General features: G+C 42.4%; 1 protein-coding gene across 3 annotated transcripts in view; it reads left to right on the top strand.

Annotated features, from left to right (window-relative positions):
* The window catches only part of SETBP1 (SET binding protein 1), a 264,716-nt gene that overhangs the window by 50,079 nt on the left and 201,729 nt on the right, over positions 1–12,908 (top strand). For 2 of the 3 annotated variants that reach the window (XM_054811243.1, XM_054811241.1), the window contains exon 3: positions 2,805–2,888. The exons of the other annotated variant lie outside the window; for it this stretch is intronic. In XM_054811243.1, the coding sequence (XP_054667218.1) occupies positions 2,805–2,888 (84 nt within the window). The remainder of the gene's footprint in view (positions 1–2,804; positions 2,889–12,908) is intronic. 3 annotated transcript variants of the gene reach the window in all.

Raw genomic sequence — 12,908 nt, 5'->3', positions numbered from 1 at the left:
GTTTTAATTTCTTAAGAAACTCCGTGGGCACTAGAAGCTGTAAAATAACATACAGATAAACAAACAAAAACTCACTGACCCTTAGCACCCTGGAGGGCTCTGTTTCAGATCACTGAATAAAAGCTGAAGTTGCATATGCATGTTTAATGTAACACAAGGCGCGTGCTGTGGAAAAGCATGCTTTCTTCTAATCTGGTTCCAGACAGAAGCATCCAAACAGAAGCCCCTTTCCCTATCCCCACTGAACTGCCTGGTGTATGCGAGGAAACCCCAGAATGACAAGGCCTCCATCTGCTCTTAAACGGAGTTGCGACTGGCTGCAAATGTTGTCCATATGCTTTTTTTTTTTTTCTTTCCCTTTCAACTTAGCTGCCTAATGTTAGACACCTATCCCCAAATTAAGCATCTGCTCATAATAGGCTTTCCTAAAAAAACGTGGAGGTAGTAGCTAATTCAGGCAATGCACATCAGGAGAAGTGCATCTGCAGTTGGAAAAGGAGTTCTGATTATTCATCCAGTGCATTGCTTTCATCTGCTTTTTTAGGGAATGGAAGAGCCCCTGCTTTCTTGTACTGTCAGTGAAAAACAAAAAACTATCAAGTTTTAGGTTCATATTCCCCCTCTGCTCTTCATTTTCCAGGTGATTATGGGCAAGATCTTACATTTTCTCTTTGTTAAATAAAGCTGGCAATACTTCCAGCCGGGCAGCAGAACACGGCCATGGTTTCCCATGAGCTCAGGTTCCACGGCAGAATATCCTGTCAAAAGGGTCTAAAAATGGGAGGGTTTCCTTGGTTCATGGTGTAAGAAGGGCTGGAGTATCTTTTTGAATGTAATGACTTTGCTGTGGATACTGGGACACGTTAACCATCAGGAAGTCACGTATGGATCCAGTTTCCTAAACAGAGGTATATGTTGCTGCTATAGGTATCCTAAGACACCCTGGCTGTCCACCAGCTGCCTGTTAGGAAATGTGTGGGTCTTCCTTGGGTCCTGTTGTAACTCTTAACTTGTCTCATGTACTGTGGGGTATCTAGAAAGTCTCCTTTGGTTAGACAGGCAAGTCTCTCTCTGGGCCTCAGTTTCCTATCTCTAACATAATCATTTAATGCAATTACTTTAAATTATAGTTTAATCACTTCTTTCTGCAGAATGGTTTTTGAATTTGAGATATTACAGACTAATTGCTGAAGGACTGTAGTAATGGGGCAAGAGCAAAATACTTTTGATAGATGGGAGTCATGGGCAGAGGATGCCAGTAGGAAGTAGTCCCCTGAAAACCTCAAAGTTTGACAGGTTGCAATCAGCAGCCCAAACATTGGGCATAGTTGTTAGGTTTCAGGTGTAGGTACAGCCTTTTCAGTGTCTTTTTTTCCCAGTGTCTCTTTTGGAAAGAGGAGAAAAGATAATTTTTGCATGTTATCTGACCTTGCTGGGACTTGTGAGATGCTGAGGTCACCAAGTAAGAGACCTTCACCACACCTGGCAGGTTGCAGGCTCTCCCGAGGTGACCAGAAGTCTATCTGCCTGTTTGTGATTCCTGCCACCAAGGGTCATCTCTCTGCTGTGCCCTGACATTGAGCAATGGCTGCAATTCCTTTAATCGTGCCCTTTCTCTTCCTCATCATTTAGGGCAGAGCGCTTCCACTTGGCTAAACTCATTAACTGCTTTAATGTTGAGGTTTCCTTTTCCATATAAATTGATCCAGCTGAAATCTCGTGACTCTGCACGCGAGCAGATTCTCCCTCTGTTGCCCAGACGATGCTGAGAGTGTTTCTTTTTCAGCTGCAGACAGCAAAAGTCTGAAAAAAGGCAATGTCTTTGTGTGTGCATGTCTATGGGAAAGCAAGTATTCATGATGGGTTTGTGGGGACTCAATTGGCTGCATTACTGTTTGAGCTCAAGGAGCATTTTGACCAAACCTGGAATCCCAGCCCCTTTCTGCCATGGTGATTTATCAAGATGTCCAGGTCTGAAAAGCTCCAAAAATGCTGTGGTGAAGATCTAAAGTGACTCAAATAATCCCCAGAAAAGAACCAGGCTGATGTGAGGGACCTTGCTGCTCAGATCACGCTCAACTTGATGGGTTGTCAGTGAAAAGGAGGCGGTTGAGCTCAGCTTATTTCCCAGACTTTTGACCATAGGCAAAAGGAAGGAGAAGGGGACCCTGTTTCTTTGGAAATCTCTGTCGGCCCTAGAGCGTTATTGATGCTGCAGGGTCTGTGTGAGCAAACTGCAGTGTTGGATAAAGGCTGTTGAATTCCTGGCAATGACTTGCCAGTGGTTACACGGACCAATTGTCCACATGTGGACAAGTCACACCTGTAGACTTTTTTTGACCAAATCTAGCTACACTAGAAGCAAGTAAGCACTAACCTGGTAATGGTGAACAGGAATGCTGGTGTATGAGCTTTACCTCAAGTCACACCAGTTTGGTCATTGTACTCCCTGAGTGTGGTAGACTTGTTCTGTTCCTGTATGTGTATGAAAACATTGGGTTAAAATAACCTGTTCCTTTTCAGCTTGGCTTGCCCGTGTTCCCACTGTGTTTTTCTACACACCTTGCTTTCCTTCTGCCCCTGTCTATTTGACATCCCTGATGCTGTGATGTTTGGCCTTTGGGGAAGTCTCCTTGGCAGCTTGGGAGCTACCTCTCTGCGGAAGGGTATCTCCCAGCAATGCAGGATGAGTCTACAGGCTTCCCTAATGCCCTTTCTTCCCCTCCTTCTGATCATATATACAATTCTTTTGGTCTTTGGTGGTTCAGATTGTGCTAACTTTTTTCTTGCCTTATCTCTTGTAGGGAAAAGTCATTGGAGATGCAAAACTGCTCATGAGTTGTGGTTGCAGAAAAGGGAAAAATGCTCAAGTGAAAGACTCAGATCAGGTCAGTCAATATGTACCTTAACTGGTGGAAGTAAAAGAACATGTTAACATCTGATTGATTTGAACTTGCTGTTGCATATTGGGGTTCCTGAACACAGAGTCTTTGGTGTGGCTGACAATGATACAACATTAATGGTTTTTGCATTTGTTTTTTTGTAGAAAAACCCTGAAGCAAGATCAGGGATTCACCAGACTAGGAGCTGTTAATGCCCTAGCCTGACTTATTCCCATCTGATTTATTTATTCATGAATTCTGTTTCTTTATAAAAATCCAGTCCAGGAAATGCCTTTCTTAAAGAATATTGCACTTCCTTGCTGGCTAAATGCATTCAACCTTTGGTCTCGTACTGTAGCTGCCTGGATGGGCAATAGTTACAGAGAAATGTGCCATTTGTTCCATGCTTTTGTTCCAAAGTGACGCCATCACAAGAACATTCTTTATTGAAGAAGTTCCTCATGATAGACACGTAAAACCTTGTTCACAAACAGAAAACTGATGGCCAGGTTTCAATATTCATTACTTAGAATGAATGGCCTCTTATGCTAAAATTGGTTAAACTGACGTCAGTAGGACCACTTGTGGGGTTCAGTAATTGCAAGTGAGGTGGACTGAGCTCTGAATGACAGCCAGCTGGTGGTCTCTTCCTACCTCCTACCATTTTGCACTTGTTCAGACCATCTGAGTTTGTCGCTGTCAAATTTTTTCAGTTATTATTGCCTTCTGGCTTTGTAGCAGAAGAGAAATTTGAATCCAGAGATCATTCATTCCAAAGCTGAAACAAAAAATTGATTTGAGCAGAAATATTTTATAAATATTGGGTCATCCAGTGTTAAATGTGGTAGAGTGAAGCAGTTGATCTCAAGTATCAAATAACTTTGCTCTCTAATGTACCTTGTGGACAACCTGTGACCAAGTATAAACCCAAAGCAGATGCAAACTGTGTCCACAAAGCTTCAGGAACTCCTGATAATTTACTGATGGGAAAAGAGATGAATTCTCAGGAGGAAAAATGTTTTCAATTTCAACATGCATGTTCATCAACCCTAATTAATAACGATATCTCTGAGCCTTGTTTTGTTAATGTCTGAGAAGATCTGAGAACAGATTTATCTAAAGTGTGGTGGGCTCTGTTGTGAGGAATGTTGGTCACACTTATAAATGCTTTTTAGGATTGAGTCTCTCATTGAAGCCCGTGGGGCTTTTTAATTAGTATTTTCAAAATACCATTCATTGTCATGAGCCATGCTATCAGTTCACCATCAAGACAAGGCTTCATATTACTTTTCTTTAAAGAATAGCTTCCCATTCTCTCAAATATAAGCTTAATTTTCTCATGTTGAGGCTCTAACATATCAGGAGAAAATTAATTTAGAAATGAAACACTTTTTACCAATTTTACTCTTTTGTATTTTGATGTACTCTGTTTGAATCACTCTTGATTTACAACAGGACTGGAGCAGCGTCAGACTGCTTGTAGTAGAGATTAAAAAAGAAATGGGAACATCTTGATTTCAGAGAGCTTTCACAAAACACCACCTCTAACAAACCCTGAGTGTTGGACCTGAACTATAGCAATACTTTAATTATAGAGTAGGCAATAGGGTTTTGGAGGGAAGAAAAATCCAATTCTCTTCAGTGTTTTCTAAGACAGTGATAAATTATTCTTTGCATTCGGTTACTTTCTGAAATCTAATTTTTGGTGTCTAGTGATGTGTTGACCATCAGTAACTCTTTTTTGCTGGATCAGCATGAACTATCAGGCAAGGGCTTGCTCCAGAAGCTGTAAAGCTTATTCGTTGTGCCCCTGGCAGGGTCCTGTCAGTATTTTAGGGGACAGGAGGTGGATGGGGAGGAAACTACTACAGGCGGGTGGGTGGCAGCATGGAACATTTGTCTGTGAATGCAGGACCTCAGCTCAGCTTATAAATTATCCCCTGGGCCTTGTAGATAAACACAGACTTCTATGGTGACATCGGCTGGGAAAGGCAAACACTTGCCGGCGATTGTAGGCTAATCCTTCAGGACACTAATTGCCAGAAAACCAAGGAAGCATTATTTTAGGAACAGCTTGTTTCACTTTGTGAAGGGGAAAAACACTGCACTGGATTTAGTTTTGTTTGCCAAGCTTTACCCCTTCCTCCTGCACTCTGTCTCAGATTTTAAAGAATTACCTTCATTATTGTTGTTAGGAACTTTTTTTTGTGTGTGTGTCTTGCTTTGTGTTTTCCTGTGATGCCTCTGTAAAGTTTTGTGAAAATGAAACTTATTTTTCATTTTCATGAATGTACACCTAAATAGGTTTTTGGTTTTTGGTTTTGTTTTGGTTTTGGGTTTTTTTTTTTTTACATCACTAACTGTTTGAAGACTTCGAACTAACCAGTTGCTTTTTTGCTGCATTTTTGTGAAAGGTAATGCTTTGCAGAGATTTTAGGTTTTTTTCATTCTTTCAAGTCAATTTGGAAACTTGTAAAAAGTCCTAGACACACTGCCCCACCAGTGAAAATCCCCAGCTGAACCAAGTCATGACCCCATTGCTGAGGATTTCATTTACTGGCATTTCTCCAGTATGCCTCTGGAAGAGAAGGCACCTTAACCTCCTTGACCTGAGAGCTGTTTTCCTGTGTCCGGCATCCAGAGGCACTTCTCTGCATGGTATTTTCCATGGTGCAAGTCACCAGTGTGTAAATCTTGGCCCCATCACTGTCAAGGGCACAAGTCCAAACAGGCTCATATGGGGCTGGGATTTCACAACAGACACAAGGAACCCAACCTTCATGTTGGATTTGCTCTAGAGCAGGAGAGGGGCTGGTGGTCTGTGCTGTGTGGCCCTCTCAGTCCAGATTAAACCTCACAAGATGAGGCAGAAGGCTACGCAGTGCAATATAATCCCACAAAACCTTTGAAAACCTCAAAGGGACACTGCTGCATGCACTGAAGAACTAGAGTCCTGTCCTCCATGTATGGTCTAGATGAAGCTGTGGATCGGTGAAGCAGGATGACTGAGAGAAGTCCCAAAATAGGGCCACCTCTTGGTAGGAAAACCCCCATGTCCTTGGCTGCCATGGGCACCACTGCCAGCTGTTTGTGTTCTTTGTGGGAATGAAATTCATCCATGCTCCAAGGCCCAGAACGAAGTCTCTACACCACAAACATCCTACTGTAATTGTAAGGTTCATATATGCTCTTCAGAGTGGTTATTAGTTTCCCAGTAATTTATGCCTCCCCGTAAATTATTATACTGTTACTTATTATTTGAGGTGCGTTGTTGCATAAGAATGGCAATCCTGGACTACGATATCCTTGTGCTAACTATTATATTAACATAGAGTGGGAAAGATGGTTCCTGGGGAGTGATTTCATTTGTGTATTTTCTGAGGAAAGCGAAATGTCATTTAAAATCAGGGGGAAAATGTGTGGGTGGATAAATAATGTGCATATTAGAGGTATGCAAAAGGTTGAGAACCCGAAGTAGCAGAGTGCTCCATATTCTTGGCATATGCAGCTCTACCTTCTCAGGGTTTAGTTTGTTTTCTGCTGCTTCTCCCAGAAGGTAGGCAGCTCACCAATGTTTAACTGCTCTTATCCTTTGATTTTTTTCTTTTTTCTCTTTGCTTAACTTTTCTGGTGGCTCGTGTGAGCTCACGCGTTACTGAGAAGTCAGATCCTCCTGTCCTTCCGTGTATTTGTTTTTGGTTTTAATATGACAAATGTATGCCTCCTCTGGAAACGGTATCCATGCTGCAGAGTAATTATTTAGTGAATGGTGGATCCAGTTCATGTTGGCAAGGATCAGATTAATCATTATTAATCATGACCCCTCGGACAGTAACCTCATCCCTTGTCTAAGTGCTGCTCTTTATTAAGAAGTAATAGCTGCTAGGGGATGGCTGGGCCACTGCTCTCATTGCACCAGCACAGTGCTCAGGACTCCTGGCAGGAGGCAGGGGAACTTCGTTCAAAATTAAAAATAGAAGCACATGGTCCACGTTCCAGAAATGAAATAGGCAGCTTCCCCTGTGGGCTTCTTCAGCCTCATCTGAGTGTCCTCCTTTCCCCTGAAACCTCCCGAGAGTTTGCCTCTTTCCAAAGGTTGAATTCAGTGTTGGGGATGAAATAATCTCTCTGATGCTTTTCTATTTGTCTGCTTGATTTTCTTTTTTAAACTTAGGTAGATCCCAGTATAACCTAATGTACGTGCAGTCCTTGCAAGGATAAGGTTTTAAGGTCTAATCTAGTGGCTGCAGCAGATTTCAGCAGCTGATGAGACTGCAGATGGGCTTAGCTCTCTGGGACTCCAAGTAGACCCCAAACCAATGACCTTTTTGAAGATTTCTGAATTCCTTGAAGAAACACTGCACTGTCAAGGTGAGGTGTGCAGCAGTGTTCACAAAGTTGTGAGTAAAAATATATCTCCTTACTACTTGTATCACCAGAGTTCTGCTGAGAGTAGGCAGTACTTTAATTCATAATTATTCTGGTTTTCCTAGCACTACAGGTTCTTTTTAAGAAGGTGAGGCAGTGCTATCAATTGATGTCATCGTTATTTCAACAAAAGCACTATGACATAAGTACTGGATTGAAACCAGTCTCCCCAACCCCCGCGCCCCCAAATATCCACCTTAATTACTTTTTAAAATGTTTTAATTGACTATATGGAAATTCAGGACAAAACCCTTTAGAAGAGAGGAATGGAAAGAAAAATGTCTTTTGTCTCCTTCTAGCTCTTGGGTACCTGAAAGCAGTAGAAACCTGGGTCAAACCTGCCACACTCTTTTGATGTCTGCCAAAGTTGTTGTGGGAGTAACATTGTTTAATGGTTGAAGGAATTCAGTGAAGAATAAAAGTATCAGCAAAGATAAAGGGCCCAGTACAAATTATCTGGTAAACTGCTGTCAAATTTTACGTGTTCAGGGCTACTGGTAATTTCCCGTCTTAAAAAAACAAGGGGGGAGTTTGGAGGGGAGGAAAGGAGGGTAAAAAGTATATAAATAAACCCACCTCTTTAAATAGCTAACTGACCTGCTCTGAACTGTGTTGGAGGTAAGTTCCTTTGGCAGCCAGCACTACAATATCTGTTGAGGGCGTAGCAGAGGGCTGAGACCAGGTTTTGGAGAATCTGCCTTAGCTTCGCTGGCTCTCCGTTGCATTCTTCCACTTGTCAGCAAGAAATGCACTGAAGCACAAAATGAGGGAGTGCAAAGGCTTCTGCACTCCATCTGAGCAGGTCTGGATCACACCACCACGGTTAATGTTTCTCTCCGCTAAAAGAAATAAGAGTAATAAAAATAAATGAAAGCATTGGCTAACTTGGAAATACATGGGTGGAAGAAAGCAGGAGGAGAGAATTGGGGGGAGAAGGTACGCTGTCTAGCATCTTCTCCTTCAAGTTTATGGCAGAGTTTGAATCTCTCCTTGAAAAATCATTGGATTCTGCACAGGTTATAAAAAGCTAAAACAAGATGTAAAATACAAGGACAGAGCTTGTTAAACATCTGAGGTGTCCAAGCAGTAAAGCACCCTTAAAAATATTTTGTTCATTCAATAAAGCTGGATAGGTGATCATACAAGGAACATGGGACTATGGGAAGCTGTCCTAGATCATCCAGTCCTTTGAGATCTCAGGGAACGGTTACATACAGCACCACTGATAAACATATCCCTTTCGGCACTGGTACCCATTAAAAGAAAACCTTGTAGCTCTGTCATTACGCTCATCCCACCAATTAATTTTTTACTTTCCAAAATACTCACTCATGTATTATTCCCGCATCTTGTTCCTGCTGCCCGATCATAGTGTTTTTCCTCCCATGATGAGAGTGTTGGTCTCAGGAAAGTGGACCACCTTTGTTTTTCCATTTTCCACTACAATTTTCTTGCTGGTGGTGATGCTATATGGGGGAAACAGTTCCACTTGGTGAACCAAAATGCTGTACAAAATTTAATCTCGGGGAAAAAAAAAAAAAAAGCTGGAAATCTCTTCCTCTCAATGTAATCTGATTGGGGACAAGAGTAATTTGAACGAGAAACTCACTAGCTGCCTTTTCTCTGGACCTCCCAAATTCATACAGCAGTTGTGCTTTGGTAATTGCTGAATCTAGTGCTAAGTATCTGTGTTCCTGGTGGCTGGAAAAGTTTTTTGGTTTCATTCATCTGTTGTGTGGAATTGAAGCAGTTGTGAAATGGAAGTTGGGTGGATAAGTCCCCATTCTTTGGATTTGTGTAAGTTTTGGAGGGATGATATTATGAAAGAAACTTTCTAAACGTAAGTCTCCAAACAAAAGAGATTGAGGTTATGGGTGTCCTTTGCAAGTTCAGCTGTAATAGGTTTGTGTTGCAGTGGGTTACACCTCCCTTCATACAATGCCATTGGTAAGCTGCCATTTCTAATGACCTTTTATAATCACCTATTTCCTTTTCTCACTCATTTTATGAATAGTCTTGTACTCACTTAAAGAGTTTCCCACCTTGTGGTCTCCTCTTACAGTTCATATTCATTTCAAAACGTGTCGGGCTTCCTGTAAAGGGTAGCACAGTGTAGACTGAAGTTCAATAGAGCCTTTCCTTTCTACAGGAAGGGGGGACCAAAAACCTCATAGTGCCCTTTTTTTGCAGGAAAGGCTTCAGAACTGGCAGTCAGCAGATTATTTTTTTTTCTTTTGAGGTAGTTCTGAATGCATGCTTTAATACAGTGCCCTGCCCCTGTTCTGGATGTAAAACTTAAGGCTCTGACCTTTTCTAGTGAGTGATGATCCCATGGCACTTTCCCTCCTGAGTTGGAGCATGCAAGTCCTGGTGATGATGTTTTGTCCAGGCTCTCATTCAGGAAATGTATTCTGCCAACTTGACTTGACCCTGTACCTTCAATGAGACACATTATTCTTCACTTCCTGCCCTAAATTGCTGTGTACTGCCACCTTGCATTGATGGGTCCTTTGTTCCACCTTGGAGGTACATTCATTTTGGTGGTGGATGAAGGGAAGGTCTACGGTTTTGAAAAGCAATTGGAGAGCCCTCTGAATGAAAAGTGCTTCACATGTGAAAAAATTAGTGTTACCAGTTGTCATCGTCAGCATCAAATCCTGAATTTGAAAGGGTCATTTATACTCCTCAAAGGCAAACACACAGGAGCGTGGTAAAAGAGAACTAAAGCAGCTGAAGAAAATGCTGTCTCATGTCATTGCAGGCTCTGCAGTCCCAGGGAGCATTAATAACTATGTTGTTGTTTTCACTGATCTCTACATTGGCAGAGAGGGAAAGAATCAGAAGGGAGAAGCTGCATTGCTGAGCTGCTCCGAGCGGTCCCATGCCCCCTGCATTAGCTGCTTACCTGCTGCAAGGAGACTCAACCAGGGCAGGGACAACGTGCAGATGAATGAGGAAAAGGCATAGGTGAAGATTTGGACTTGTCCATTTGATTGCGATATAGTAAGGATCATCTTTCCCCATCACGCTCTGGCATTCTGGCTGCATTTGCTGCCTTTCCCACTCTGTCTTGTTCCCATTTCCCCTTAGCAGATGCCAACGTGTGAAGACACCATGGCAGGGTCAGTATCAGTCAGCCACCTTTTGGATGACAGATGCCACGTGAATCTAGATCCCACCTACTCTGAGGTTCATGCAGACTGAACGGCCTGCTCAGAGCTGCTGAGAGCTGTGAGGTGTAAGCAAAGTACAAAGGCTTTGTGGAGGGCGGCAGATGGAGAGAAGGAACCGCTCGTTGCTTGGAGTGTTGTGCTTGCAGCTTTGTGGAGCACTTCACACCTATCTTGGCATGGGTGCAAAATGCTACCCAAGCAGAATGGTGGCAGTTTGCACCCTCCTTTTACTCACATTGTGCCAGAGTCAATGTCAAGACAAGATTAAATTCAGGTCCTAAATCTCGGCAGGTCATCTGTCTGGAATTGTACCCACTATGGTTGTTCTGCATTCAGCAAATATTCAGTAATGACATTGGTTATTCATGGAAAATGTATTCAGCTGAGTTATCCAGCAGCTCAGGCGATGACTCTTCCTGATTTTCTCGTGGGAGTCTGTTCTGCTGTTGGGTTGACCATGCTCATAGGAACATTTTTGTGTTGCTCCATCTAAGCAGTCTTTTGTTCCTTATATCCTTTTACTCTTTGATATATCCCACTTTGTGAGTTTCTTGTTCATTCGTATGAGTCTGGTTTGGTGAGAGACAGTAGCAGCCTAAGATACACGTGTACCTTGGGTTTGAAGTTTCCTTATACAGGTAAAAATCAGTTTTTAAAACATTACTTCCTGAAAACCACTCAGAAAGCTCTGTGATATAAAACTGTAAACAAAGTGGTCTTTGTAGGAGAAAAAAATCCCTTGTGCAAGGAAGAAATCATTCAAGCTGTAGTTTGAAAGTCTTTCTAGCAGGTGGAAGAAGAAGTGGTTCAGCATCTATGGAGTCAGCTCACACTTCAGAGATGCTGGTTCAGTCCTTCAGTCTGCCGCAGGTTTCCTACACAACCAAACGTGATTTAACTCCTGTAAGACCTCAGCTCTCTTTATAAAGCAGTGAAAGCAGCACGGATATCCTTCGTGTTAAAGACTGGGGAGTACTTGGATATTAGCGTGGTGTAGGCCTTGCCTGAGGTAGGTTCACACTGGCTTGAAACATAGCATGGCTCCCACTAGCATCCTGACGGAAGGATGTTTTATTCTTTTTTTATGTCATATCTTAAAAAGAACCAGACAAAAATCTGATATAAAGTATGAGAAAAATAAAACAAAAAGCCATATGATTCACTGCAGGATTAAATCCCCTCTGCAACTGGTTCCATCCTGGAGAATATATTCACAGCTGGGTTATAAACCCTCAAAACCAGACAACATAACCTTAACTTACACAATATTACTAAGGCACTGCTGTAATGGGATCGTTCTGCTATGGCTCATGGGCACATTTTAGGTGTCATCAGTTTAGTCTACAACTGGAGGCTGTTAAGTGCAAAACCATTTTAGCAACTGTATCTTACACGCAGGGATGATCGAATATTAATGGCTTTTCTTTTGTTGAGAAAATATACGGACAGGAAAATGAAAAGCCACAGGAAATCTCACTGTCCTTCCTCAGGTAGCAAAGTTCGTTTCTGGAGGACAGCAGGATCAGTCTAGCAGCTGAGTAATGGTGTAGGTGGCTGGGAAATTGGCTCTCATTCTCCAACGCTGATCTGTTCTACAAACTTAGACAAATAATTTCAGCTTAGCTTTCCTTCTTAGTCTTATCTCCTCATGGATGTGGGTTATTAGAAGAGTAGTTATTTCACTCCATCATTGGAATGGGTTAGACTCTAACCACACAACATTGAGACTAAGCAAATAGGGAAAAGCTACGAGGGATGAGACCTTGTGTTTTGTCCCACCAAAGGTGCCCATCATGACTATTTTGGTAGATGATGTCAAGCTCTTTAAAAAAAGCCCAAAATGTTTTGCAACTGAGTGGGAAATGTGATTACCTTACCCTGAAGCCGGGGTCAGTAAAGATGATAAAATTAACTTTCCCCACCTTATGTCCTTCTCAACACGCCCCAGGCTGCTTGGTTTTTTACCTTGTCACGTTGTAGGCTTGGGAAAACAGGTGACGATGAGGTGGTGCAAAAGTTTCCATTTGGCTACAGATACTTGTGCTGTCTATAGGTGTTATGGGCCAAGACTTGGGTAAGTGTCCTGAGGTTGCCTGAGTATCCAAGTAAACAGGATGACAAGGAGATGCTAGCCACTTTCCGTGAACTCTGTGCTCCCCAGTGCTGCAAGGCTGGAGCTGTTGTTGGCTTTTTGCAGGGCACTCCTATGGTTTAACCTTAGATGACTGACTGACTGGCGTGGTGTTGAGGCATCCATACCTCCCTCCACTGACTGTGTCAGGAACGTAGGCTCTGAGTTGAACCACAGCTATCTTCCTAAGGAAGTAAATTGAAATATCTCTCTCAGCATCCTCCCTAGAGGTCAGTGGTTGTACTTAGAAAACAAGGGAATGATTCCCGATGAATAACAGCCTGCAAAAGCTTT

This window comes from Grus americana, chromosome Z, assembly GCF_028858705.1.
Source record: "Grus americana isolate bGruAme1 chromosome Z, bGruAme1.mat, whole genome shotgun sequence".
NCBI lineage: Eukaryota > Metazoa > Chordata > Aves > Gruiformes > Gruidae > Grus > Grus americana.
Note: the sequence above shows the minus strand (reverse complement) of the source record. Positions and strands in the feature narration are given on the sequence as shown.